Raw genomic sequence first — 26,680 nt, forward strand, 5'->3', positions numbered from 1 at the left:
CTCTACTTTTGATATTATAATTATAACAATTATGTGAGCAGCAAGCAGCCATTGCTGCAGTACTTCGTGATGAACTTTCACCTCGAGAATGGCATAACCTCGAGGATTTGATCAATTTGTTAGGGCCATTCAAAAGTTCAACTGAAGTTCTTAGTGGACAAAAGTACCCCACCCTTTCCTATTTGGCTGCTATCCTATCTGATTTAAAGTGTAAACTTGCTGACCAGCCAGGTGAATCATCTGCCCTGAGGGCCATAAAATGTACAGGTGATGAACAAGGCTGCATTTTTAGACTCTAGGTTTAAAACTTTTCCTCATTTGTCGAATTTACAATCTAACATTACTAGAGAAAGTATTTCACTTACCTTGCAAGAAGGAATGGTTCCGATTTTCGAGGAACTGTCAACTGACTCACCACCATAAGATCTTGAGATTGTTGACAGTTGTCAAACTGAAACACCTCCTGCTAAAAAGAAAAAAGTTCATTCACTGAGAAAGTTGCTAGGGAATAACTTTTGGAGGCCTAGTAGCAGCACTACAAGTGCCAACACTGCTGAAGATAATGCTCAAGCAGAGTTAGCAAGGTACAAAGCTGAACCCCAACCCCCAAGTTGCTTTGGAAGTTAATCCACTTTCATAGTGGAAAGATCACTGGTCAATATATCCCATTCTTAGTAAACTTGCTAAAAAATATCTCTGCATACCTTGTACATCAGTGCCCTCTGAAGTCTGTTCAGCATTAGTGGTATTGTAGTAAATGAAAGAAGAGCAATACTTGATCCCTGTAATGTGGATAAATTTGCATTTTTGAACAGTAACTTGAAACCAATCCACCTTGCAGCAACGTATGCCAGGAAGAAGAAACACTGTCGATGTGATGATTGTGTTGACCAGTGACCACCAATCTAGATTCCAGTGTTTTGACACTGTATAGTTACTTTTCATTCTTGTAACAGTAATCACTTACCAGTAATCTAGTATTGATGTAGTCAAAGTTATAACCAGTAGTGCACTAAGTGCAGGAGCAGTACACTGTACATTTTGACTGGCTCCAGTTTTTTGACTTGTAACTTAAGTGTATTAGTGTCTCGGTTATTGTAGCAATGTTAAAATATTATGAAAATGTTAAAAATATTTCATTTCAAACTGTATGTGAAGGGTGTGCATGTACTGAGTAGTGTTAGCTGTCGCTTCAACCTGACAGGCATTTCTTGACATATTGAAGTACATACCATGCATACTTCATGGACTTACCTTTGTCCTCCTTTGTGTCTAATTTCTTTTCACTAAGGAGTCAATTCACAGTAGCGTGTTATGACTTTGTTGACTAGTCATTGTGGTTATTGTCCAGTGACCGAATTGATTGCAGAAATGCTTCTTGTACTGTTCTTCATTTGTGATTTTGATCTAGTTTTGAAGCATCAATTGATCAACGTAATTTGTACCTACTACCACAAATGCACATGACAGTCAGAGCCTGCATGGCTATATCACTTGAATGTTAGAGGACTGCCCAGTGTCTAAAAGCAGTGCCACTATAGCTACCTGTTTGTACAAACAGGAGAAAAAGGTATGGTTAGGGACAGATACACTAGACAATGGACACCAGACCCATTTAAAAACACAATATGCAATATGTCTCTGTGGAAGATGGAACAGTTGAAATTTATTTAGTTTTGCAAGTGTTCAGATAGCCATAGCACAGAATACACCATGGCTGAAGAGATCATGTGGCAAAGGATTTATAGCAATGCATACGACAAGAAGTAACTAGCATAAAATCATTATTGTCACATAAAATCACATCTCAATCACAAATTACAACATTTTTACATAAAACAATCGTATGATCTTTATTCCTTGTACATGTATAACACTGCCTAGTAACTATCTGCCATCTACACAGTTTGATAGAAACCGAGTTACAAACTGCCATGCAGCAGCAAACCCATACCACAATTCAGTAACCTTATATTATTTACACGAAATGGCTGCAGTCTTAGTCTATAGGCCAGTGGTTCCGGCAACACTTATTCCTTTTTCTCAAATATGTTTACAAACAAAGTATATAACTTCACATATAAGACTGCTATGGTCCTATGAGATTTTTTTGAAGATTACTTTAGTCGGTGCATTGAAGAAACAATGCATGGACACTAGATGGTGACCACTGAGATGTCTAGTAAGGACATACGGTGTCATTCTCTTTGGTTTGGACTTGAAGATTCAGCTTACCATATGAAAAAGTTTGCTACATGGCACGGACATAATTTGGCTTAATCACAGAACACTGTAATTTTTGCAAACTAACCTGCAGAACTAATTCACAGTGCTTTTGTTTCATTGTAACACTAATGTAGTGAAGGTTAATGGCTATCAAGACATCGAAATACCTCGTAACGTTCCCTTCCAAATATCCTCCATCCAATTTGCCATAGAAAAAGTAAGCGATTTTCAACCTTGACATGACGCGCTTAAATTTCCTCTGATTTCTTTCTGTTATAGCTCATCTTAATCACTATTCACTGCTCTTTCCAAATCTGGTTCGGAATCTGAGGTATCTATCATGTGTCGTGGCCTTTTATTGCATGCCCCCAAAATGCCTGATATAAAATGTATGGGGAAATTTGCTACACCCGATTGGTTTAGGCCATTTTGACATGCCAAAATTTCCATGAATTGGACTTCTTTTGGTATCATTATACTCACAGAGAGTTTCTCTACATGTATCAAATTTGGAAAGTTACTAAACAGAGTCGAGGTAGGCAGTACACAATAATTAATTAAATTTTTTATGGTTTGTCAATCTAAATGTATTGGACATGCTTGTTCCAACTGACATTTTTTCCATGGACAAAAGTATAGCAAATGTCCGCAAACTTCTTGATATGTGACTCTTATACTCTTTCCTGTCATTAAAGAAAGGATATGCAACAGTAAAATGTGTAGACAATTAAACTGAATATAAAAATTTTACATAAAAGTTTACTAACACGAATATTTTGCAGTATTGCTTATGGGTACCAGACAGAAGATTGCTTGCAGTACACCGCACCAGGTAAATGTTGTCCTAGGTGTGCTGACTGTACAACTCCATATGAATCATTTCTATATAACTGAATTCCTAGAGATACATGACAAATCAAGCATTAACTACCAGACAATGCTTTAAAACCTCCAAAGTTTGGCATTGCAAATCACAAACTGAAAGAGTGTTTTGCTGTAATTTCACCTGAAAAATAACTTTGTATGGACTTGACCTAGTCAGAACAACACAAAATTGATTATAGCTGTTACTTGGAATAATTTTCAGTGGATTTGGATGCTTCCTTAAAGCTCTAAAATCTCCAAACTTTTCCTCTCCTCTTCTTCATCGGTAAGACAAACCATACTATAATCAAAGGAAAGGTGTTGATTATTTCAATGCTGACAGCTCGTGGTTTTGTACAGGAATGGCCTCCGGCTTCCAATCCCGGGTAGGGAATATATAATAAATATTTTTATCGTTGAAACACTGTTAATTAATTAACCAAATTTCCTTCTGTTCATATAAATAGGTAGCGAGCATTAATTAGGGAGAAAGTGTAAGGGTACAGGTGCTAGTTTTTTAAACCAGGTGCCTGCCCACAGCCGACCGAAGCGGTCGGCTGTGGGCGCGTGCCTGGTTTACTGAAATTGTTTTCGTAAAAGTGTGTGTGTGTGTACCTATCTACCTATCTACCTATGTTTGTCCGTACACACCCACGTGAGCAAAATCGTTTAATAATGGTAAAAGCAGCTTTTACGGAAGAAGTAAAAGTGAAATGAAGTCTGTATTAAACTTTTGCACAGGTGAACTTTGCTCTGAGGTGGTTTCTTTTCGGCGGACTGAAATACGGGTGTGGCGACTTTCCTCAGATTACCTTCCCCTTGAGGTTTTCAGGCGTTTAGCAACTGAAAAACAACACTGCAGGCCTCGTACACTACCAGGAATAGCCTATCGCTTCGAGTTGAAAGGGGGCGTATCCCTTACGTACGCGAACGAAAATGAAGAGCAGCTTTGAGGCTTTGTCAAGAGAATTTGTGGGAAAAAACACGTTAGTTACACTATAAAACAATTAAGAAGATACTTCTGTACGTAATATGTTGTTAAAAGTGGTTTGTAACAAACGCTTCCTTAGCAGTGCATAGCAACATAATTGAACGAATTACGAATATTCATGAATTACAAAATACGAGAATTAGCTAATAATATTATTGCACAACCCAAAACTACCGTATTGTAAAGTAGTAATATACGTAGTTGGTTAATTCATAGTAGCATACACTGTCTATAGTTAATTCCAGATGAGTTAGCTAGCTGCATGGCGCTTGGTTTTTAGAAGTAGCACAACATCAACTTGTTTAGGCAAAGTTTGCTCATATGCTTGTTGCTACACAAATATGATTTAATAAACAATAGAACAGTTGGTTATAAGTCTTCTTTGTCGTTTGTCGCCGCAGTCAGCTACTTTCAGGAACTTCGTCTCTTGTAACAACAGTAAGCAGTAGTGTTCTACATAGAGAAAGACGTGCAGTACACATACATTAGTGTGTTAACATTAGTTAGTGTTCACTTACTTATTAGCAACTCTTCATTGACTCCACTTCCTGTGCAAATGAAACATGCATTCTCAGCAATAATTAAAAATATTAACAAAACGGAAACGCTAAGGAATGGAAACACCTCACCAAACACATAAAATGCAAACGGAACAGGAATTTTTTTGTCCACTACTGTATATGGTTTCTTTTGACTTTAAAAGATGTTTTTAGGTGGTGTTCAGGTGTGTGTTCTGTTAGGATTTTGGAAAACATACAGTAGGTAATCTCTGTGATGAACCACTACCATTGAACATGATACAGATATGTGTACATGTATTTGGTGTTGATGAGATGACCTGATAGTGATGATAATATCATATGTTATTTCTTACAGGATGGAGACACACCCATCCATTTGGCTTCAAGAGGTGGTCATGTTCAAGTGGTTGAGAAATTAACAAGTTTGGGAGCTAATGTTAATGTTGTTAATAAAGTAAGTGTTAACTACTAGTGTGACTAAGTGTTTGATATGTATACACATGATGAACAAGGGTGTCAGAGAGCCTCACCACTTTTTGGCTGAAATAAAAATTTAAACTTGATTAGGCCAAAAATTAAATGTAGTTAACATACCATACTTGACCTTTATTCACTTATCTAACCTGTTTTTCTCTCAGAACAGCTTCATATGAATTTCGTCTGTACTAAGTGCCTCCAAAGATAATTACCATTTTACTAGTTTTGGCTTTGTTTCTCTTTGTAGCTGCTTTCTCAAAATATAAACCTTAAACTCAATTGATAAGGTTTATGAGTTAAACAGTATTATGGAGGTGGATTTTGGTCAGTCTCTACTTTTATTATTGAACATATGTCAGGTAGCTAGCTAACTAGCTAGCACCTCGTACACAAGTACTACAGCTCAAAGAGTTCCTCCAAATAGCACCTCAAAATGTGTAACATTAAAATTTCCTGGGGGTTTTCTGAACTTTACCACTTTCACTTTGGCACCCCTGGTGAAATAACTATTTCACTTATCTTGTTGTCTACTACTGTTAGTGTACATCTTCAAATTCCTTAACAATCATTCCCTTGTATAGTTAAACATGTAACAAGTGTTAGTAATAATTTTACAAGCTAGTAAGGATCATTAAAAAGTGTTTAACAATGTGGATCATCATCTGAAGTGTAAATTTAATTCTATTTTAATGTTGCTTATTAGTTTAACCCAGCTAGCAGGTCTTACCCTGTTGCAAGCTGGTTGCCACCGTCCATAGATGGTGGTTGTTTTGGTAGGTGTGCAGGGTTCCATGGATTCTCCTATTTATTCTCAAATAGGACCAATTCCAATACTTTTCATAATGTATACAGCATGTTTTACTACGAAGGCTTGGAGGTAGGAATGCTTGGGGATTCTGACATTCTCCAAAGCCACAAGAATTTCTACATGCCACAATACACCTAATAGAAACGGGTAGTTGGAAAAGGCGGATATGGTCGGACACGGACACGGACACGGACGCGGACAATATCAACATACAATTTTACATCTGTATAAATGTCATGCTCACCTTCTTTGCATACAGGTCTCCACTCCCAGGCCCAGATGTCTCAGCATAGTGCTTATTTACAAAGTATTTAAGAAGCGCTTACTGTATGCGCGAGTATTATATGTGTGACCACCACAAAGCGCCAGGCACGGAAGTTGATCACGTGCTGACTTTGATAACTAAAAATCAGAAAAATTAATCGAGTAAAAGTACTATTAGTGTATGTGTGTTCGGTGTGTTTCGGGGTATTTTATCTGTGGTTAGTGATCTATCAATGTGCGACAGGGACGACAGTTCTAGTGAAGAAGACCTACCGGCTGCGAAACTGTTTAGCACTGGTGTTACCAGAAGCCACCTCGGAAGCCACAAATCTAACTTACAGCAATTGTAAGTTACGTGTAAAATGAGGTAGTCGATTTATGCTGTACGATGTCTTCATACGCTGTCCAGTGAGAGTGAAGAAGATTCTGATGCTGAATTAGGAAATGAAGCAAAGCGCTGTAAACTGTAAGTCATTTTGTATTAACTAGCTACTGTATCTTGCCAACGCATGCTGCGTTGTGGCCTTGTAGTTGAAGCTTAGCTTGGGAGGCCACATACCGGTAACTTTTGTTTGTTAAGATAGCTATTAGTCAGCCTGTAGCAAATCTGTACAAAAATGTGTGATGCAATTTTCAGTTTTCCTTGTTTTATAGGGTTTATGATGACAGCGATTCTGGAAGCAGTAGTGATGTTATAATAACATCAGTAGAATCACAACAAAGTGAACAAGAATTTAGTGGGTATGTGACTATTCTATAGTATTTAAATACTAACTCTATCATTATTACTTTTTATCTCCAGTGTTCTAACTCGGAAAGTGAAAGTAATAGACACAAGTAAATCTCCAGTAAAGTAAGCACAAGGATAATATGTGAAAGTGCCCTGTATTTATGGTACTTGATATAGAGTTAAACCAGCTTTAAAGCATAGCTCTAAGATTTCTATGTTGCACAACATCAAAGAGCTACCAGTGTATGCACAACCCAGCAACATAATGCCGACTGAAGAGTGTGTGACTGTTCTGCTTAGTAACCTACAAGAGTCAGCTATATGCTCGAGAGTTCCCTTTGCTGTGGATACAAATGCTGCTTTTGTTGTCGATCTGAATGAATTGAACTCACCCGGTGATATAACCTGTGATGATATGGGAGTATGGAAGTGGGGTGGCAGTAGAAAGAAGTGGATGTTAGTGGATGAAAATGGTTTTGTGTTGTCTCTTGATGACAAAGTGCAAGACCCTAATTGCTACCTGGTGTGGAGACGTTATTATACACTAAAAGTTAGCCCTGATGTTAAGCGGTTAATCATAGTTCTACAAGGTCAGCTGATTGTTGTGAATGTGGTACCAGGGATTTGTTCCGTTTTAAAGCTATGGTTTTTCCGTGATGACATATTCATGATTTAAACTTGTCAACGTCATCACGCAAGCAGTATAATTTTCAAACGGAACTGAAATTCCTTGTATTCAGGTACAGGTATGAGTTTGTGTTCTGAAAATCTTAAGACTTGATTCTGTGGTAAGAGTAACACCCCTAACTCTGTTTATTAGTGGACCTACACTACTTACAAAGTAACTACTAAGGTTTCTTCTGTGGTTGGGGGTGCTTTTAAGTTGGCCATTTCCAGCATGTGTCTGCCCATCATACTGACCTTGGTTGGCTTCCTGTAGATCATTTAATTCAGTACTGCACATATTATGTGTTATGAACCAGGAAAGGTTAGTTTACTGAATGTTTGGTTCGCAACATATATACTTGGTCAATTCTGGTGGCCTTTAACATGTGCTATTAATATTGACAAGCTTTTTTCCTATCAGGAAGCAAAGTGATGGGATCAACTTCCTTAATAAATTTTTGCTGAGCACAACTTTATGTCCACTCTTTGTAATCACCTATTGTATTTTAAGTATTATTAGTTGTATTATGTGTATTGTACTTGTTGTGTTGTATGTTGTATGGAAGAACAACCCTGTAGATTATTTAAAAAATAAATAAAAATCAGCTTAGGGAGGGTGTAATTATGTGGTTAAAGATTACCTGAGTGCCTATAACCAGTTTGACTGGTTTTGTGCCCAGGTTTTTAGTATTGACACTTGCTGTTTATCTCCACCTTCACATGGGTCTTGTACATAGTGTACATATTTGCATCTATAGCAACCAGGTAGTTCCCAGTAAACAAGTATCACCATAGAGACACTACCCTGTTTAATTAAATAAACTGCTACTAAGGGGAGTGACACTGTATTCAAAGTACACTGGTCTTTATTATGATTTAGCATCTTTAGTGCCTTTTTTTTAAATTAAAAAACTTTTATTAAAAACAACTAACGATATAATGAACCCAACATGCATTCTACGAAATCAATACTCCCATAATTTGTGCTTGTATGGGTCTACTACAATGAAATGAAAACTTTATAACTATTATTTTACTGTGAGACCAATAATATGGAATGTATTTTGCCAACTGTAACCTGTGTTTTATATTATAAAATTGAGCTTGTACAATTGTGTCGGGATTTTCGGTTCAATTCACAAAATAAGCTAGCTCATGATCATCCCATTAACATCTATATTAGGGGTGTACTGATCCAAAACAACTAGATAGATTTGATGCCTATATCTGATGTACTGATAAACATATACAGAGGAACTAAACATTTAATTTTTAATAGATCATGCAGTCAAGCCAGACTGAAGATCATTAATTAATGTTTCTTGTTGTGTGTGGTGGTTTCACCTCTATTAACAAACTTACAACAATAAAGCACTCATAAATTTAGTGCATGCCCCTAAGATTAGTCTGGATTACTCTGCTAGTATAGATGGTTACCAAGTTGATTTACTCTAGAGGAGGTAGGACACTTGTTGAATTCTGCTTACTTCAATTGCATGTTACTATCGCGTGAACCTTAAATACAATACTGACCATCAATTGAATTCAGTTAGTCCTGGTGGATTTTTTTAGATAGTGCCATACACAAACTTCAAAGCTATGTACCTTATTCCTGGATTTCCTGGTAAAATGAGGAAAAAGTACTTTTACATGTCCAACAGGGGAGGGGTTCTTTCAAAATAAAGTACATTTTCTTGAAGCTTAATGTGAAGTGCTATCTACTGAGCCCTTGTGAATTCCAATGTTTGCTGCATGGTCTGTACTACAACTATTGGCACTCATGTGAATTAAATTTTAAATAGAAATATATTGAAGCAAGTGGCATGCATGCATGTCCTACCTCCTCTAGATTTACTTATTAGTAACTATCCTGTAAGGACTTGTAGGGAGGCTACAGATAGCCTATATGAGCAGGCATCATAGCTTATTACTACACTTAAATGCTAGACAAAATGGTGATTTTATCAACAGACAGCTTGCAGTCTTGGCATGTGCCTGAGACACAGCCTGGGATCCATGCAAGATTTCCTTGTATTCAACCAGTAAATTTCAAGTTATGTTCCCCTGTTTGTCCCATTGCTGCTTCTCAGAACTCACCACTACAATTGTTTATAAAATAATTAATTGACTTTACCAACACAAAGCAGTAGTACTACATGAAGTACTTTATGTAGCAATAAAACTGTTTAAATGTATTATGGTGTGGTCTATTATTTTATTACACAGTGGCCTAGTTATTTTCATTGTATATCACTTTAGCCACAGTATTGCATCCCACCAATAGTAACAGAAATCTCTGTATCAGCTATAGCATATTGCTTTGCCTAGTATAGCATACATCGCTATGTATAACATCTAGCGTATACAGTGGTTTAGCTGTTTGGAACGAGTTTTTGTCTGTTATTATAGGAGATAATGTTTCAATTATAGGAGATAATATTTCACTCTTAGTATTATTCTAACTCCATGTTACTTCCCAGAAAACACTTGATTGTGATATTTTTCATTTGACTTTTAAGTGATGCCAACTTTTTGTTTGTTAAAAATTTCAGGCTGTATTACTATTGTGCTTGCTCATTATATATATGTGCCATTATATATGCATGTGTATTATAAGTAGTATTCACTTTTTCTGTTTTGTAGATTGTGATGGTGACACTCTTAATCTCGCCTTTGTTCAATATTATTTCAAAAATGGACCCCACAGTTTGATATTCGCTCCTCATGGAAATGCTCATTCTCAGCAGCCATATGTTAGAACAAAGCCAAGCACTATGTGCAAGATTAAGGAAAAAGCAAAGCAAACTACAGCTAAACGTGCACTAAAATATCTTAACAGTGAGGCAGGTGGAATCTTGGAGGCATCAAGTGCCAGTTCTCTTCCCCGTGGTAGACAACAAATCAGTGACGCAAGGAGAAAAGGTGTAGGCAAAGAAGACCATGATCCACTGTATGCAGTTATGTACATGTGTAAAGAAGGAGAAGGGCAGAGATGCAAAGATCCCTTTGTGAGGACAGTGAATGCTGCACCTTTTCCCATGTTGGTTTTAGCTTTTGATTATACTCTTAATGATTTAGTGCGTTTCTGTACTGGTGAGAGGCATTGTGTATTCGGTGTTGATCCCACGTTTAATTTAGGTAAATTTGATGTCACCGTCACAACCTATCAGCACTTACTGCTTGAGCTCAAAAGTGTTCCTGGAAAGTCACCTACTTTGTTAGGTCCTTTGTTTGTTCATGTATGTAAGGATTTTGCCTCATACCACTTCTTTAGTTCAGCCTTAGTTGGCCAAAGGCCACAGCTTAGCTCCATTAAGGCATTTGGTACTGATGGTGAATTGGCTTTGGAAAATGCCTTTATGACATCTTTCCCTGTTGCCCAGCATGTGAGGTGTTTTTTGCATTTTAAAGGGAACATTGACCGCAAACTTCAAGAATTAAATATTCCTTCTTCTTTGAGATCTGAAATAATAAAAGATGTTTTGGGAAGCCCTTCCCAACTCGAGCATGGTCTTGTTGATGCAGCATCGAGTGAAGAACTCAATGACCAGCTTTCAAAATTTGAGCCCCGTTGGGATGAATTAGAACGTCCTTACAATTCTCCACCATTTTTCTATACCTGGTTTGTCAAGCATTGCCGAGATATTATTGCAAAGTACATGCTTCCAAATTGCCGTACTAAAGCTGGTTTAGGATCCCCGCCTTTGCCGTATTACACGAATGAAGTTGAATCAAAAAATAAAATTTTAAAAGATGAAGTTGAGCATAAGAAGTCAGAGCTTCCTGATTTTGTGAACAAGATGAAAACATTGTTTGAGGAACAGAAGCGTGAAGTAGAACGATCCCTGATTGGTACAGGTGAATATAGGCTTAAAGAAGATTACCATTATCTTCAGGTTGAATCTTCCACATGGTTTAAAATGACTCTTGATCAACGTCAGCGAAAAATTAACCGTTTTATGAAGGCCGCAGTTGAAGTGAGTTCAGTGTTGTTGAAAATCCATTAAATACATTGCAAATTCCCAGTAGCATAAAAGATGGTATGTGGGAAAAGGCTCAGGACCTGTCAATAGATGATAGTGCAATTGTTAAAGCCCCAGGTAGTGAAAATGCATGGATGATCAAAAGTTACAGCAGTGAACGGCCTCATTATGTGAAATTGTCAGAGTCTGGTAGTATAGCTTGTGATGACCAGTGCCTGTCTTACAAGTCAATGAAAATATGCGCACACTCCTTGGCTCTTGCCATTACAGAGAAGTCTTTAAACAGTTTTCTTAAATGGCATCAAAATCAGTCTCACCCACCTAATTTTACTGCTCTTTCTGAGCATGGAAAATCTAAAACAGCTGGGAAAAAACCATTGCGACGAGGAGTCACTAAGAAGCAGGCACAACAAATTAAAGATGTAGTTCACCGAGCAGAAGAGTCAAACATGGAATGGCAGAGAAGAGGTTCTCAAGTGCAGAAAGAAGTGTTATCTGAATTGCCTTCACAACAGCCTACATCACGTCTTCCTTCACAAGCATGTGTTGATCCAACTCTTCCTTGTAGGTATACTGTCCACAACCAGTGGAGCCCATTGGTGACTGGGCCAACTACTGATTCCATGCTGGTACTGAGACAGAATGTTAGTATAACTAATACTAATGTTGTTTATGGTGGCTGTAATTCCCCACCACCGTTGATACATGCACCATCCCAGATACCCACATGTCATTATCCCCCACCACAGTTGTTACCTGTGCAGTATTCCCCTCAGCTTACACCAGCTAGTTCAGTGCTGTACCCCACACAGTTGTCATCAGCGAGTCAACCCACATTAATTCAGTGTCAATTAGTGGAGACCCCATTTTGGTTGGTTTTTGTGTTTGGAAATGTATCACGTTGTAATGGATGTAAAGGTAAAATAGAAAGAGATCAAGATAAAAGACCTCTACCTCCTCCCGATGATATAATTTTTGGTCATAAAGAATTTGTCTTGTTCAATAATCCTAGATCTGGGGTGTATGAACAATCAAAGGAAAAAAGAAATGTCTATTACCATGTTAGAGGAAGTTGTATATTACCACACTTTGCTGACTTTGATGCCAGCTGTGTTATAATACCAGATGATGTGAAATCACAACTGCAAGTTGAACACAAGGATCTTCTCAAAAATGATTTTAACTTGGTTTTGTAAGTGTATTAGTTTGCACAATTGTAAGAGTGTTTTGTATTGGCTATTTTTGATATATAGCCAGTTAAATTTTTGCACACTTAATAGTTCTTGTACTGGTTGGTGTTACTTGAATACTTGTACATGTGTTAACAGATGTTTTCTTCCAAGTTAATACTGTGTTCTCGTGAGCAGTTTTTTAGGAAGTCAGGTCGTTCATAACATAGGTGGGCGTACATGGCAAAGTTTAAGGACACTTCAAATGTACTAGTGTACCTGTTTCCGGCCGCCTGCCCGCATATGATTAGTCAGCTAAATATTCCGTATTCTTCCACTAATTCCGGTTATTCTTGCATACTGACCGGCTTAGTAAAGGCTATCTTGAAACACTGTCGGCAGTGCTATCAAGGCACAAACTTCACTTTGTGGGATGGCTTTTTATAGCTATTTTCTGGCACAGCTTTGCCAGTCAAATAATCGCTTGAAAAGCTGCCAATCTCATAATGAAAATGGACCGCCCGCCCGCGTGCAAATATGCCTGAGGACGGGAAACACGTATTTGGAGTGGCCTAAAAAGAAACTATTGGCCGCCCCCTACTAGCTAATCTGGCGGCGGTCCACCCCTTCTCATGCAAAAGGGCGACAGGGTTTAGTCAAGCTTTATTAATCCCTATCAGTTCGTGGAGAACGCTGCTCTAGACGTGGGTGGCCACTGTCGAACGTAGCGCACGTCTCACATGCGCTTGTAAACGCTTCTTATAATATATGCATTTTAATAGGCGTTATGTTGAGACATCGTCAGGTTATCTGGTTCTGGAAGTGGAGACCTGTGTACAAAGAAAGAAAGTAAGAAATTTATGCAGATATAAAGTTTTACTTTGAAATTGTCCGCGTCCGTGTCCGTGTCCGTGTCCGACCATATCCGCCTTTTCCAACTACCCAATAGAAACCCTGCACTGTCACACCCTGAGTTAGCCTCAAGATGGAAAAGAAAAAAAGAAAATGTGGGATTTCCTAAATCTCTCAACAGGGACTGTCTGTGGTGCATGCTTTACTTCTCCTCACACCCCCCGTTAATATATCTTTGGGAAATCTATGTTGAGTTCCTTCCAACCATCCCCCCTTTTTAGCCCTATACAAGATAGGTACAGAGGGAGGTGGAGTGGGTGGGACAAACTTCACTACACCATGTGTTCTCGTACCTTTCTACGTGCCTTTTCTTGTAACATATGCACAGTATACTTTTCCAATTATTGCCAGCCCCTTTTTGCATGCTTGCTAGCCCACACTTTACTCCAGTTGTGATGGAGCTTCATGAAGGTAACCACTGTCATAATGCATCCACACATGCTTGAATGCTCCATTAACCTAGTTTAACTAGTTAAACTTCAATTAGCACATGTACACCTGTAATTCAATAAATCACTTCAGATTATTATCCCATTAATTAATTAACCTCTTTGATGTCCAAGTACCTAATGTTTAGGCATTAATCATAACCAACATTTAATGTTGTCACTAACCTTGCCTGGGACAACTGTATTCTGTGATCCTCTGCCACAATCCATAGCCTCACTTGTCTCCTGAAATCATCTAGCTCAACCACGATCTGTAGTTGATTGTGGTGAGTTGGTAGGTGTGCAAGGCCTCGACTGCTATGGGTCAAGATATTTTACTTTTGATTAAAGGCCAAGAGTAACATTACAAATTAGGCTACAAATACTTGGGCAGGCAAGAATGTTGGAACAGGGCCAGCAAAATTGACGGTCCAAATTCTTGCTGCAGAAGCCATAGAAAGGAGACCATGTGCACATGGGAATCTTTCACCCCCAAGGATTCTGGCGCTTGAACTCAATGATGCTTATTGTTATACATGAATGCATAATACAATGTGTACAATTGAACAGTGCAAAGTTGAGTTACTTTCTATAAGCTGGGTGCTGTGTAGATGATGTCACTGAAGTGGAGGAAGGTGTTACGTACTTGTGTATTGCAATGAATGTATGTGTGGTCGTATAGAAAAACACTGAGCGGAAATCACATTGCATCAACACCATCACCAGGTGAGTCCTTGGCCATGCTCTGTGAGGAATAGAGGGGCCAGTTTGTGTTCCTCTTCGTGCCAGATATGGAAGCATCCCTAGTATGGGGTATACAGGGGTGTCAGTTGCTCCCAAGTGAATTTGTACACCCTGTCGAACGGGTCAGTGTTTGATTGTTTGATAGTGATTTTATTTTTATTTATTTATTTTTTTAGGACTCGAGGATATTTCTATACGAGTAGGGTTGATTGGATAGTGTCTGCTTGATACTTAGTATTATTTGGAGAGTGATCGGCAATCCGACTCTCTGTGGGGAGTCCAATGCTTGAGACTTTTTGATGTCACGTATAACTAGCTGAAGTCGAGGTGTGAGCTGCTCACTCAAAGATATACTTTGATAGTGGTGCGAGAGATGTTGACCTCAGCTAGGATGTGTGACAAATAGAATTACTGTTGATTCTGACGATGGCATCTCATTAGGGGAACTGCTTTTCATGGCATGTTGTTCTTTGCTGCTTATCAACCGGAGCTCCTCCTTCTTGGCTCTATCACTTTGTCTTGACTGACTTTACTTTATCCAACAGTCAATAGTGGACTTCTTGGCAGCCATTGATTCCACACACTCTTGTATGATGCAGTGCTGTCCCAGATGACTATCACCTAGACAACAAAAACACAGTTTACATTGTTTTGCACATTCCCACATTTTTCACTACATCTAATTGCTTGAAGTTTCCACACACTAGTGTTGGGCAATTAACCGGTTTGACGATTAAACCGCGGTATTTGGACAAAGCATAATCAAACCGCTTAATTTTAACTCTAAGCGATTATCGTACAAGGCGATTATCGCGATTACGCAATGTCACGTGTATGAACAAAAATGGTGGAGAGTCGGTTTGGTTTGTACTTCGTGAAGAAGAGGAGTACTAAAAGCCCTGTATGGCAGCATTTTGGTTTGGTGGCTACGGAAGATGGGGCAGTTATCGAGAGAGATAAAGATAAACCAGTTTGTCGCAAATGGGGTAGATCCGTTCAAGCCAAAGGAAGTAGCACTTCAAATCTCTTCCAGCATCTTTGCGAGCACCTCCCACAACTGTATGCAGATATAGAACCGTCTTCAAGCAAGTCCAAAGATAAAAGTAGTGATGGAAATGACTCGCAGTCTTCGGAGTTAACTCTAACAGAATCAATTGCGCGATCAACGAAGTACACAGCAGACAGTGCTCAAGCTAAGGAGTTAAATCGTGCCGTCACTTATTTTATTGCCAAGGACTCAATGCCCATAAGCACTGTGGAGAAACTTGGTTTTAAACATTTACTGCTGAAATTACACCCAAGGTACCAAATTCCTAGTAGGAGACATTTTACTGACCACGAAATTCCTCGCTTGTACTCCCATGTGAAAGACAACATTGTGGCAGTTTCACTAAAGGAATCTATTTTCTTTGCAGCCACCACAGACCTGTGGACTAGTGGTAGTCATCATCCTTACCTTACACTCACTGTACACTTCATCACATCTAATTGGGAATTAAAATCTTATTGCCTAGATACTACTGCTATGTATGAAGATCATACAGGCCAGAACATTACTGATGCTGTACTGGATATATTTGAGAATTGGAAGTTGAGTACAAGTAACCTGGTTGCAATCACAACAGACAATGGGTCCAACATGATAGCAGCATTCAGTACTTCTTTACTGCTTCGTATTAGCTGTTTTGGTCACAATCTAGACCTGGCAATTAACAAAGGTTTACGAAACACTCAAGTTCAACGTGCCATTGGCCGATGTCATTCTTTGGTGAAACTCTTTCACCGTAGCTGAAGAAAGCTAGGGATTTACGAGGAAAGCAACAAGTCCTCGGACTACCTGAGCATAAACTCTTGGGTGATGTTGTAGCATGCTGGGGCTCAACCTACCTCATGATTTCAAGGATACTTGAGCAGCAGCAAGCATTAAGTGCCGTGCTAGCTGAAGACAAGAAAAACTGGCACAGAATGCCAACTGATACTGAATTATCTGTTTTAGAAACTGTCAATGATATCCTCAAGCCGTTGTCATACTTAACAGATGCTCTTGCTGGGGAAAAGTATGTCACTGCATCAGCGGTCAACCCAGTTTTGAAGCATATTCAGAAAAAACTAGCTGAGATAGACACTAGCCTAGCTAAAGAATTAAAAGAAGTTATCAGTTCAGATTTGAAAAGAAGATATTCAGATCCTGAGGTATGTGAAATATTAGATTTGGCTTCATTCCTTGATCCCAGGTTTAAAGAACAGCACCTGTCTGATATAGAAGAAACAAAACAACAAATCATTGATCAGTGTTTACAATATTATCAAACAGTCAATGTGAATGAAGCCAGTGACAGCCCCACTGACTCCAGTACTTCTGATATACAAGTGTTATGTCCCGCTAAATGATTGAAAGGTCTTGCAGCTGTACTTCAACACATCACAGAAGAAAACAATCCAGAACATGCCACACCCTTAACTCCCCTACAGAAAATAAACAAAGAAATAACATCTTACCTGGATCATCCAGTGCTTAAACCTGATACTGATCCCCTTGTGTGGTGGAGAGATGAAAATACCAGATTCTCTAACCTGGCCAATTTGGCAAAAAGGTATCTTTGCATTTGTGGTACAAGTGTACCTTCTGAAAGAGTCTTTAGTAGTGCTGGTCACATAAATAATAATTTAAGAAATCGTTTACTTCCAGAAAACGTAAACAAACTAGTGTTTCTGTCTAAAAACTTGAGTTAACTTACTTTGTATCTTTTCACACACTACGATCGTTTGTTTGTACCACTGTATTGTGTACTGCTAGTACTGTTTAACTCTATTAACCATTTTTGTAATTGTATACTACATTTGCCAATGAAAAGAACATGAGAGCTGACAATAATCGTGATAATCGCAATGTTTTGGGGTCACAATAATCGTGAGTGAAAATTTGATAATCGCCCATCACTACCACACACTCATGCCCTGTGAGATCCACCACAAACTTTACATGATCTGTTGATACGAAAGCCACCAGAAGTCTCAGAATTGGTATGTGATCTTCCAAAGAAGGTCTTGGATATTCTTGAGATTGTCTTGCAGCATTGAACTCAGTTTCATTTGATTTGCTATATGATACCTCTTGATCAGTTTCAACAGCTTTAACCTGAAATTCGGTCTCTTGTATTATCCACTCTTTAAGACTTTTACACATTCAATCTTATGGTTTTCATATACCTAGTGGTGATATGAAGCCAACAGAGAAGCTGGTAGTTTCTTTTGCAGTTTCATATACATCATACCATCTTCCAATTCCTCTGACTGGTTAAATTCACATTAGTAACATCTAAAAGTTCAGCATACCTCTCTATCCTTTGAGTTTCCTGGACAAGTTGGTTTTAAATTGTCGATCTCTTCTAGGTGCAACACTATCTGCCTCCTTTGGCCACCAAATTTCCTTTCCAATCTGTCTTTTGGAGCTTCATATGCAATGGCTAAATGTCCTAAATTCCAAACAGCTCTCACCTGAAAACATGGGAATGGTAACATGTTTTAGTTATTTTCACATCTTGGCCAAGTAAGACTGGCTCTAACTCACGATCAAAGCCAATTTCAGTAAGTGGATACATAATTATATGATTTTGTCACCTTGTTTGAAGCTAGACCACCTGCTAGTGTCATCCAGTGTTATTCCTGTATTGGATTCTATTACAGTAGGACCTCCATTATCCAAACACCTGTATGCCAGTTTAATCGTTAAAGTGTTCAGATAAGTGAATTGTTTGGATAAATGAAGCCCATTCATTTGAGTGCTGTACAACTACTCTAATAGAACATATACTTACTCTAATAGAATGATGAAATACTCTAATAGAGCAGATTCGAGATTCGGATAATCGAGATTTGGATAATTGAGATTTGGATAATCGAGGTGCTACTGTATTGCCATCTTCCCATATTTTCTTCACAACTCAACTACTACTTATCCTGCACGGAGGCACCATATTAACAAAAAGCGATGAACAGCAACCAACCTCAATAAGCTCAAGGGACTCTTCTGGTGAAATTCACTTCTTTTATAGTTTTCCTTTTTGTGACCTCTTGTTTACCAATTGTTTCACTGTTTGTTGTTTTTTAATGGCTTCTACATCTGGTCACTTCACAACATTAGATTTAGCTTATTTACTTATCAAGTTTTGTTTCATTATGTGTACACAACTTTATAGATGTACTCACAGATATGTGTACATGTGTTTGGTGTTGATGAGATGACCTGATAGTGATGATAATATCATATGTTATTTCTTACAGTATGGAGACACACCCATCCATTTGGCTTCAAGTAAAGGTCATGTTGAAGTGGTTGAGAAATTAATAAGTTTGGGAGCTGATGTTAATGTTGCTAATAAAGTAAGTGTTAACTACTAGTGTGACTAAGTGTTTGATATGTATACACATGACGAAGTGACTATTTCATTTATTCTGTTATCTACTACTGTTAGTGTACATCTTCAAATTTCTTAACAATCATTCCCTTGTGTAGTTAAACATGTAACAAGTGTTAGTAATAATTTTACACTTGCCATCATGCTAGCACACCATGGGACAGGGTCACGAACTGGGAAGACAACACCCAATGATTCCATCCGATTAAATTCATCTTGCACTTCACTGTGTAAAGACAGTGGCATATTCCTGGCTGTGTGGAGATCAAACGGTTTGGCATCTTTAATCAGTGACACTTCATACTCCTTCCCAAATGTTCCAAGGCCATGAAAAAGCTGGGGATATTGTTTCTGAATCTTGCTTGCTGTGAGCTGCAATGAATCTACGTAGTTGTGATACCAGATTCAGTGAGGTGATAGCAAGCAGCCCCAATAAGTTATGCTTCAGGGCTTTTATCACAAATACATTTTGCTTGTAAGAAACATGCCTGAAAGTACTTGTCCCGTAAGAGGTGACATTACTGGACCATACAATCTCATAGCAGTCTTCTCTATTTTGACATTATGTAGCTGGTTGAAGGTGGCCTCACTAATTGTTGAGCCTCTGCCCCTGTGTTAATTTTGAACATAACTGGCAAGTCATTTGCCCTGACCTCTGTCAGCCACTTTGTCTGCTGTTTTATAGTGACAGCACTAAGAAAATTATCATCCTTATCTTCAGTGTCTTCTATTTGACAGGTTGGGTCTTTGTACAGTTCCACTGTGTCTGTAGTTACTCTCTTTGACAAGTACATACTACCATATCAACCCCACTTGCAATGTTTATAGCGCACAACATCTGATGCAGGACATCTATCTCTTGAGTGTTTACCCTTCTGCAACATGTACAAGTTTTAGCAAAGGATTTAGCACATGTTAACATGCTCTCTGATTTCTTTGTAGGGTTTCTACATTTGTACCTAATATCCTCTAGGTCATTTGTAGGTAGCGCTTCTGGTTTGTCCTTCAAAATCTCTTGCAATGGCTTCCTTTTTGATGTACTTTAGTTTCAGCCTGTTCCAGAGTTAGGTTAGGATCCATTTGTAATCACTGAGAAAGATGTTGATCTCTAATGTCAACCACTAATCTTTCACGAATCATCTCCAACATCATACTTTGGTAGTTGCACGCTTCTGCAAGGTGATATAACGTGGTGATGAAGTATTTCGCACTTTTGCCATCCAGCTTTGCTCTCTTGTTAAATTTTGCCTGTACATTATTGTAAAGTACGTGTCAAACTTTGTTAAAACATCATCAAACTTCTTGTGCTCCACTTCCATTATAATTGTAGAAATCAGAACGTCATCTGCCTCTTGGCCTAAGCAATAAAGCAACATACTGAGTTGGCATAACACACTGCCACTTGAAAGACCAGATGCTTCGGAAAATTTTTGGAAGCATTTCTTCCACCTTGGCCATTCATCCGCTTCTTTAAAGATGAACAGTTTGAAGGGGTTGATTCATGGTGGCCTGAAGTCTTTATCAGTAAGGTGCTGTTTGTCCCACTTGTACTATTCGGGATCAATCCCACAACCAAACAGTGTGTACAACATCAATAACCATGTGATCATCTTGTTAATACAATTATGTCTGTGTGCATGTACAAGGCTAATACTGACAAACCAATTGTGGCAACTTTAGACCTGCTCAGAAATTGCCAAAAATGGTAATTTCTGGCAGCCAAAAGTTGCCCAGTTTAGCAATTTTTGAACTCCTCACAATTTCTGAGCAGCAAAAAGTTATCACGTCTGGCAACTTTTCAACTGCTCATAATTGCCATATTTGGCCATTTCTGAGCAGGCCAAAAATTGCCAAAATGCTTACAGTTTCCAAAATTAGCAACTTCTGTTTTGCTGTGAACAACCACAAGATGGTGCTCAAAGCTATCGATTCTGACAATAAGTGTACCACTTCTTTTATAAAGAATTATGAACTAATTGATTGTGGGATTTAGTTTGCCAAGAATGGTAAAATTTTGATACCCAAAAGTGCCAAAGTTGGCAATTTATTGGAACCATAAAAATTTCCATTTCTTGCAGCTAAAAGTTGCCTCTTTTGGCAACTTCTAATCTACTGCTCACAATTTTCATTTTGGACAATTTCTGCAAATGTTAGCTATATATTAATAATTTTGTTGAAAGTACATCATACAGTACAGTAGGACTGTATATTGTGGATAACAAAAAAATTTTCACCTTTCACAAAACCTTATCTGCGTCACTGTTAGGGGCCATCTTCCCCATTGTCTTCTTAGCCACATCAATGTGATCCTCCACCATTGAATTAAAAGTGAACTGTGACTCATTGCTCTTCTCCTTGAAGTGATAGGCCTTCTTGTTTATCTTCGCCATTACTTCCTGCAAGGTGCTGGCCTGGCTTGCTTGTAACTCACGCTGAAATTTGTCCAGTTTAGCCGTGAAATTTGCCTCAATGCCATCCTTCATGGTGGTGATGGCATTCATGAGGTGTGTAAATTTCTAGAGACATCGCTGCGGTTCGTAGGAAACTCGAAGAACAGTACCTCACTAGCCTTAACACATGGCGTAGAATGAATAATCATACCTAACTTATCGTTATAAACCTTTACGTCACGTGAGAGAGGCTCACGTGACCACCAATACTGTTCATGTCGGAGCTTATTTTCTGTCTGCATTCAACCGACAAAAAATACACTTGGTTTTCTCTCAGAACAGCTTCATGTCAAATTGCCAATATTAAGTGCCTCTAACATTTTACTAGTTTTGGCTTTGTTTGTCTTTGTTGCCGCTACATACCTTAAACTGAAATGATAAGATTTAAGAGTTAAACAGTATTATGGAGGTGCTGTCTCCAGTTTGACCATTGAACATCTGTCACTAGCTAACTAGCTTGCACACAATTACTGCAGCCCAAAGAGTGCCTCCAAATAGCACCTCAAAGTGTGCAATATTAAAACTTTCCTGGGGGCATGCTGAGCCTTACCACTTTCACTTTTACTTTGACTCCCCTGGTGAAGTAACTATTTCACTTATTCTGTTGTCTACTACTGTATACTGTCTTCAAATTTCTTAACAATCATTCCCTTGTATAGTTTAACAAGTTAGTGTTAGTAATACACCTATCAATGTTAAGCCCCACCCCCCACCCCGGGGATCCCCATACACCTACTGGGGATTTGACATCTACATCTTGGGGCTTTTGACACTGGCAGTTTGCTGAACCAAAAAGTATTTTAATAGGTAAATCAAATCCCCTATAGAAACCCCTAGCTCTTTTGAGGTGGGGACATAGTGGGGTTTTGACTAACTTCTTAGCTCTAGTACTGGCACTAGACTTTGTCAAATCCCCTGTATTCCCCTACCCTACCTGGGAATTGGGGGTGGGGTATGATATTTATAGGTACATAATACTTTTATAAGCTAGTAAGGATCATTAAAAAATACTTAACAATGTGGATCATCATCTGACGTGTAAATTTAATTCTATTTTAGCACTTGTACACCTGCAATTAGCAATAAATCACTTCAGATTATTATCACATTTAATTAACTCTTTGATGTCCAAGTACCTAATATGTTTAGGCATTGATCAAAACTCAACATGTAATTGTAATGAAGTCATCTTTCAATAATACACTCAAATACTACACAGTGGTACACAACAACATTGCTGCTCTGGTATGAACTTAATATAGTGTGGTTAAAATATAAGTTATGATATAGGGTTTCCAAATGAGCATGTTAGTGTGGATAAAATCTACATAGCCTTTCATGTTATGTAAGTGTTTCTTCATGTCCATCGTCTATTTTTAAATGCATAACATCCACTTTGAAGCAAATTTTCACTTTGCCATTCATTGATCTTGCACACTTACAAAAACTGTCATAAAATGTGAATGCGATATCCGATTTCCTTGAACATTGGCACACAGAAAGTGAGTATATAGGCACATCTTGGTACCAAGTTTGGCTGGAATACGATAAGCAGTCGAGGAGTCATTAGCAATTATTCACAAAAAATAACACCAATATGTTGTCACGCCTACAGGGTAAACCGCTTATGGTAAGAAGCTGAAAATTGGTACGTGGATAGGTTATCTATTGAACCTCAAACCTTTTGTGGTTTGAAAGAAATCGAGTTAAAGACCACAAAGATACAATGAAAAAACTAACAGTGTGTAACAATTATGCGATCGAGATTAGCTAATAAAAAAATGAATACTTGCCATGCCTACCAGACAAATTACTCAGTGGAATGATTTGAAAATCGATGTACAGATGGATTAATCAGCTTAGAAGGGCCCTTCAATAGTTGAGAAGAATCAGAGTTAAAGCAAAAGAGTTATAACACGTAATTTAACTCTGTGTAGCAAGTGTGAGATTGGGATACTCTAATAGAGCAGCCACCGTGAAGAGATTTTGGCTAGAAACAAGTTACCCTGTAGATAGATCAGTTAGCAGAATCACGTTGTAGAGAGTTCAGCTACAAGAAAAGCACCCTGTAGACATTTCAACTACAAACAGATCACCCTGTAGAGAGTCAACTAGAAAACTCACCCTGTAGAGAGATCAGCTAGAAGAATTCACCTTGTAGAAAGTTCAGCTACAAAGAAACCACTCTGTAAGGAGTTCAGATAGAAACAGGTCATCTTGTAGAGAGTTCAGCCACAAACAAGTCACCCTGTAGAGAGTTCAGCTAAAAACAAGTTGCCCTGTAGAGAGTTCAGCTACAAAGAAATCACCCTGTGGAGAGTTCAGTTGCAAACAAGTTACTCTGTAGAGAGATCAGCCAGAAACCAGTAACCTGTAGAGAGTTCAGCTGCAAAAACAAATCACCCTGTAGAGAGATCAGCCAGACAAAGTAACCCTGTAGAGAGATCAGCTAGAAACAAATCACCTGTATAGAGTTCAGCAAGTTACCCTGTAGAGAAATCAGCTAGAAAGAAGTTATACTGTAGGGAAGAATCGGCATGTAATAAAATTAATATAATTACTGATAAAATCAAAAATAGTTTATATTAAAAATCTGCTTCAAATCCTTTTCTTTTTCCTGTGGTAAAGACAAAAGAAGATAGGTTTAAAAAGCCCCAAAGCTAGTCTATGGCCATATACAAATACAAAAAGAAGTGATATCTAATCCAAAACAGCCAAGCTGTAAAAAAAGAGTACGGCTACCAAAAAAGCCAGAGTGAAAAAAGATGTGACCAAGAAATGGCTGTGATGGTAGGTTAATGGTAAAAATTTTAATAATGATAATTCAAGTGAATTTGACACCAAGACTAAGTGGTACCAATTTGACCTGAATTGTCATTATTGAAATTTTTACTATAACCTACCATCACAGCCATTTCTTGGTGCCACCTTGGATTTCACATCTTTTTTCACCATAGCCTTTTTGGGGGCCACACTCTTTTTTTTTTACAGCTTGGCTGTTTTGGATTAGATAATAATAATAAAAAGAGCATGAACAAAATGCTCAAAATAGCAGATTTCAGTTCTTTAAAAAACTACTTTTATCATACTTCATATAATTTTGCTAGTAGACGTAAACTTTTTCTAAATTAATTTATATGGTTTCTTTTGAAGTTAGAAGATGTTTTTAGGTGGTGTATAGGTAAGTGTTCTATTAGGAGTTTTGAAAAAGGTGATCTGTATTATGAACCACTACCATGGAACGTGATACTCGCAGATATGTGTACATGTGTTTGGTGTTGATGAGATGACCTGATAGTGATGATAATATCATATGTTATTTCTTACAGTATGGGAACACACCCATCCATTTTGCTTCAAGATGTGGTCATGTTCAAGTGGTTGAGAAATTAATAAGTTTGGGAGCTGATGTTAATGTTGTTAATGAAGTAAGTGTTTACTAGTGTGACTAAGTGTTTGATATGTACACGCATGGTGAAGTGATTACTTTAACTGTTAATTGGTATGCACAGTATGAAATGTCCTTGAAATGTTACTTGTTGTTAGCATAAAATTTCACTAAATATATAACTTAATAGCAGCTTATTGGAAGCATTTTAGGTTACACTGTAGTTTGAGCTTGGTTATACCTCACCAACATTGCCAAGGTACAGTGAAAGTAGATTTTGAAGCTGGTTTCTGGTTAATACAGCAGCTGGCAGTAGTTGCCAGTTGACCTTCAGATCTTGTAATTATCTCCCTTGATTTGTCTAATGTGCTTGTACATGTGTTGAGTATATGTTAAAGCATTGCCGCAATTGTTATATGAAAAATAATGCACCAGGTGTGCGGCCGAGATACTTATAAAGCACGAGGCGAAGCTGAGTGCTTTATTACCATTGAAGCCAAGCGCCGAGTGCTTTATTGTTCAGATCGCACAAGCAAGGCAATGGTTTAAATGATTTATGGAACTTTCTAGTTGTGTAGCTTCACCATACTAGGGCTCGTAATTAACATGCATTGTACGAATTATTAGGAGCCTGAATGCACACAAACTAGTTTTAAAAAGTAACTCACGCATAGCTCACCATAGTTTGGCATAGTAGACGTTCATCGCATATTTTGGCAAGTTTTTGTCACATCCCATAATCGATTCTATTGTGAACATGGTGAAGTATTTCCATGATATCTCCAGGATTTGTCCGTTTACATTAACAAACGTAACAGCAACGTTACCTTCTCCCACCCATCATCGAAGCATTTAGGTATGTCTTTAAAAGCAATCCAGTGGTAGAACTCGTATTGGCTGGGGTGATTGACCACTCAGCGCAACGAGGGCTATCAGCCTTCACTGGCTTGGGTGATTAGTTGTACTGGTGTGAATTCCGCGGACTATTAGCCTGTACCTAAAGCACGTGGGCAACTGTGCTTTATTGCCCACAAGGAATGCTTTATTGCACGCATAATGTGCTTTATTGTACGAATAAAGCACTCTTTGCAGTGCAATAAAGCACTGTTTGCCCTAAAGTGTACTTTATGAAATTTAAAGTGCACTTTTTCCTTTGATTTCGCCCACGCAAAGTTCTATAAATGATCTGTAAATTAATAAGTGAATAAATACATAAATAAATAAATAAATTTTGTTTTGTGCGAGTGTGCACACTTTCATGATCCTTAATATACAGTACTATCATTCTTAATGATCCTATGCAATGATGTTAGCACTTAATCATAACTCAACATGTAATTGTAATGAAATCATCTTTTAATAATACACCTCTTAGTGTAACTTTACACTTATCAAGTTTTGTTTTATTATTTGTACACAATTTTATAGATGTACTCACAGATATGTGTACATGTGTTTGGTTTTAATGAGATGACCTGATAGTGATGATAATATCATATGTTATTTCTTACAGGATAGAGACACACCCATCCATTTGGCTTCAAGATGGGGTCGTGTTCAAGTGGTTGAGAAATTAATAAGTTTGGGAGCTGATGTTAATGTTGTTAATAAAGTAAGTGTTAACTACTAGTGTGACTAAGT

At 38.1% G+C, this 26,680-nt stretch overlaps 2 protein-coding genes and 1 long non-coding RNA gene across 3 annotated transcripts in view; all 3 read left to right on the top strand.

Moving 5' to 3' along the window:
• The window catches only part of LOC136245266 (uncharacterized), a 248,123-nt gene that overhangs the window by 95,095 nt on the left and 126,348 nt on the right, over positions 1-26,680 (top strand). The window lies entirely within an intron of this gene.
• On the top strand, positions 4,958-12,344 carry LOC136245557 (uncharacterized). The gene is made up of 8 exons (XM_066037076.1): positions 4,958-5,056; positions 6,396-6,497; positions 6,561-6,617; positions 6,806-6,892; positions 6,954-7,004; positions 7,059-7,471; positions 10,191-11,524; positions 11,574-12,344. The coding sequence occupies exons 1-8, from the start codon at positions 5,037-5,039 to the stop codon at positions 11,574-11,576; spliced, it is 2,067 nt and encodes a 688-aa protein (XP_065893148.1). The 5' UTR covers positions 4,958-5,036; the 3' UTR covers positions 11,577-12,344.
• Positions 19,068-26,646, top strand: LOC136245558 (uncharacterized). Its single transcript, XR_010695930.1, has 3 exons — positions 19,068-19,166; positions 24,981-25,079; positions 26,553-26,646. It is a non-coding gene; the product is annotated as an uncharacterized lncRNA (long non-coding RNA).

This window comes from Dysidea avara, chromosome 15 (assembly GCF_963678975.1).
Source record: "Dysidea avara chromosome 15, odDysAvar1.4, whole genome shotgun sequence".
Classification (NCBI taxonomy): Eukaryota; Metazoa; Porifera; class Demospongiae; order Dictyoceratida; family Dysideidae; genus Dysidea; species Dysidea avara.